Source organism: Polistes canadensis, unplaced genomic scaffold (assembly GCF_001313835.1).
Source record: "Polistes canadensis isolate GaletaPanama2010 unplaced genomic scaffold, ASM131383v1 scaffold_35, whole genome shotgun sequence".
NCBI classification, from domain to species: domain Eukaryota; kingdom Metazoa; phylum Arthropoda; class Insecta; order Hymenoptera; family Vespidae; genus Polistes; species Polistes canadensis.
Genome location: NW_014569582.1, coordinates 520,687 through 523,454, shown reverse-complemented (window position 1 = coordinate 523,454; position 2,768 = coordinate 520,687). Strand labels below are relative to the sequence as shown.

At 28.1% G+C, this 2,768-nt stretch overlaps 1 protein-coding gene across 1 annotated transcript in view; it reads right to left on the bottom strand.

The window, feature by feature from the left end:
- LOC106784439 (dynein heavy chain 1, axonemal-like) overlaps positions 1–2,768 on the bottom strand; it is a 62,878-nt gene that overhangs the window by 7,206 nt on the left and 52,904 nt on the right. The window contains exons 43-44 of the mRNA XM_014743969.1: positions 2,155–2,545; positions 1,306–1,577 (exon numbers count right to left, since the gene is read on the bottom strand). Coding sequence (XP_014599455.1) covers positions 1,306–1,577; positions 2,155–2,545 — 663 coding nt within the window. The remainder of the gene's footprint in view (positions 1–1,305; positions 1,578–2,154; positions 2,546–2,768) is intronic.

Below are 2,768 nucleotides of genomic sequence, written 5' to 3'. Positions count from 1 at the left end.
AGTTTTCATTATTTTCGACAAATTAATTTTACGAAAAAAAAAGAAAATATAATAAGACGATTTTAAGGAAAATAATGAAACGTCAAATCACGACTACAATAATAACACTTGATCAAATGAATCTCGATAAACTTATTTTTCAAAAGTTAATAAATAATCTCGATCGGGGGAAAGAAAGTTTCCTCGTATTTTCTTGATAGATGGACTTTAAAGGGATCATTGTATAACTCCGAGTAATATTAATTGGATTTGGTAATACTTGCGTGCGTTTGAAAGCTGACGTATCGTAGTGTAATTAAAAACAATTATGTTGACGAACCACGTTATATCTTAGTCTCTGTGTGTGTGTGTGCGTGTGTTAGTCAAGTTACGTGTTATGCAGTAACAATACATCAGGTTCGTCTTATTTAAAACAACTATACCATTAAATCATTGTTATACTATATTATTTTAATTATACTTTTGACAACTCGATTATTGTTTGAAAACTGAATCATCAAAAAAAAAAAAAAAAAAAAAAAGAACAAAAAAAATAATATGAAATTGGAAAAGTTGCAAATTTTTTTTTACCCCCCTCCCCCCCTCCCATATAAAACTACGTTCGAAAAAAAGAAAATAATAGAGAAAAATCTTATTGATCGTAGATGGTATCTGGGTTTTCTCGTACGAATATTTCAAAATTATATTTACGCGAGCGCACACACACGCGGTGTTCGAATTTTCCTCTCAAGGTAATCATACCAACTAATATAAATATAAGAAAAAAAAACGTATCGCAAATAAAATGAAAATATAAACTTTTATCCGTTTCGTTCGAGTAATTTTTTTTCTTTTGACTTTAGTCGAACTCTTTGACAGATCATCGAACGTTATACCTCCATTTGTTTTACTTCTACGATCTTATGAAAAGGAAAAAGGGTTCATCAACTCTTTACCCCCCGAGGTAAAATATATTTACATATTGTACATTTACAAAGCAAATGGAAAAAAAATAAAACTTATCAAAGGCAAAAGAATTTTTCATTAAAAATACGAAGTGTAATTTTCCTCAATTAAATATCATAAAATCTTTAACTCCCCCACATGCCCCCCAGCCCCCCTCCCTATACTCTTCAGGATTTAATTATTATTTAAGTAGTAAAATACACGTTTGTTTGACGAATAATGTTTGAACAAAAAAAGAAATGGATTTGAAAAAAAAAAGAAAAATATAAATAAAAAAGAAAAAAAAAGATACAATAATTTATGAAATATAATATATATATATATATAATTGAGAAATAGATAAAAAAGTAAGCAACAAACCGTATTACGAATCCATTTATTGGCTTGTCCTTGCGGATCAATAAACAGTGGCCATCGTTCAGAGTGCATTACGAGAACAGCATTTTCAACGGATAGAAGGTCCCTTGGTAAACCATCTAATTGCCATCTTCTTATCAGTACTTGATCACCTAACGTTGATATTGGTGTGCAAATTGGTGTATGGGGTACACCCTTATCCATAATTTCGTACCAAGATGTGACAAGAGTTTTCCGATAAACGTCAGTAAAGGGTGTCAGATAAGCTATCGCACCTAATAATCATGTTAAACATCAAGAATAAGGATTTATCATGTTAGATCTTTATTACCAACAAAATAATTTAATGTCACTGATAAGTAATATATACTCTTCAGAATAATGTTTTCATATATTATATTTAAATAATATATAAATCATAATTATCTTTTGATAATGTGACTAATAAAGGAAATATTATATGTTAATCTGGTTAATGTGATTTAATATCAAACGTATTGAAAATCATTTCGAATGATTGATTTTTCAATTTGGTACTTTTATTTGTTAGATTTTTTAAAATTGTGTAATTATAAATATAATGTTATATTATATTATTCTGGTAATAGTTAATTTACTATTATCATGAAAATTTGATTGTAAATAATGTTAATTTTTGTTAAAAATCTGTTACTGTATAAAAAAAGGTCTATCCAAAATTATACTTTAAATTTAATATTAAAGTGGAATTAAATAATATATATATATATATATAATATTTAATGTTAAAGATTCTGAAGAGAATATAAAAACATGATTGTATAAAATATTGTGATGATATGTGTGTATATGATAATAATATTTAAATAATACCGGAAGATAATAAAATATCACCGACGACATTTTTTAATGAAATTTTCATTTCTGACAAAGTTAAAGTCCAACGTAGTTGTTCCTCAGCAAGACCGTCTACAAGTTTAACCGCTCTTGCCATTCTTTCCTCACAAAGATTCTTTTGTTTTTCCAATTCCAATTTTTTATCTTCTTTTTCTTGCAAGGTATCTTTAAGTCTTTGTACTCTATTTTCTACTTCCTTCAATCTATCCATGGCATCGGACAAAGCTTTTTCGGTTTCTATCAATACTTCTTCAGCCTTTGCCAATGCTTCCATCTTTGGTTTTACTTTTAAACTCACAAAGTAATAGTTGTACATAGCGTGAATCCAAAGGCATAGTGAGTGACAGGCTTTTGATACTTGAAGAATCTTTTAAATTATTCATATTATTATATAAATATTATATATATACTAGGGTGAATCAAAAAAAAACTTTTATTTTTTTTTTGGATCTGACACACAAAAACTTGTTGCTAGGCACCTTTAGAAAGTACTCACCCAGTATGGGCTCTTAATTTTAATAGGAAGATCCTCCTCATCGCGGTTTTTTATTTTTTTCTCAGTCCAACAGAAAAAAATTCATACCTCCTCA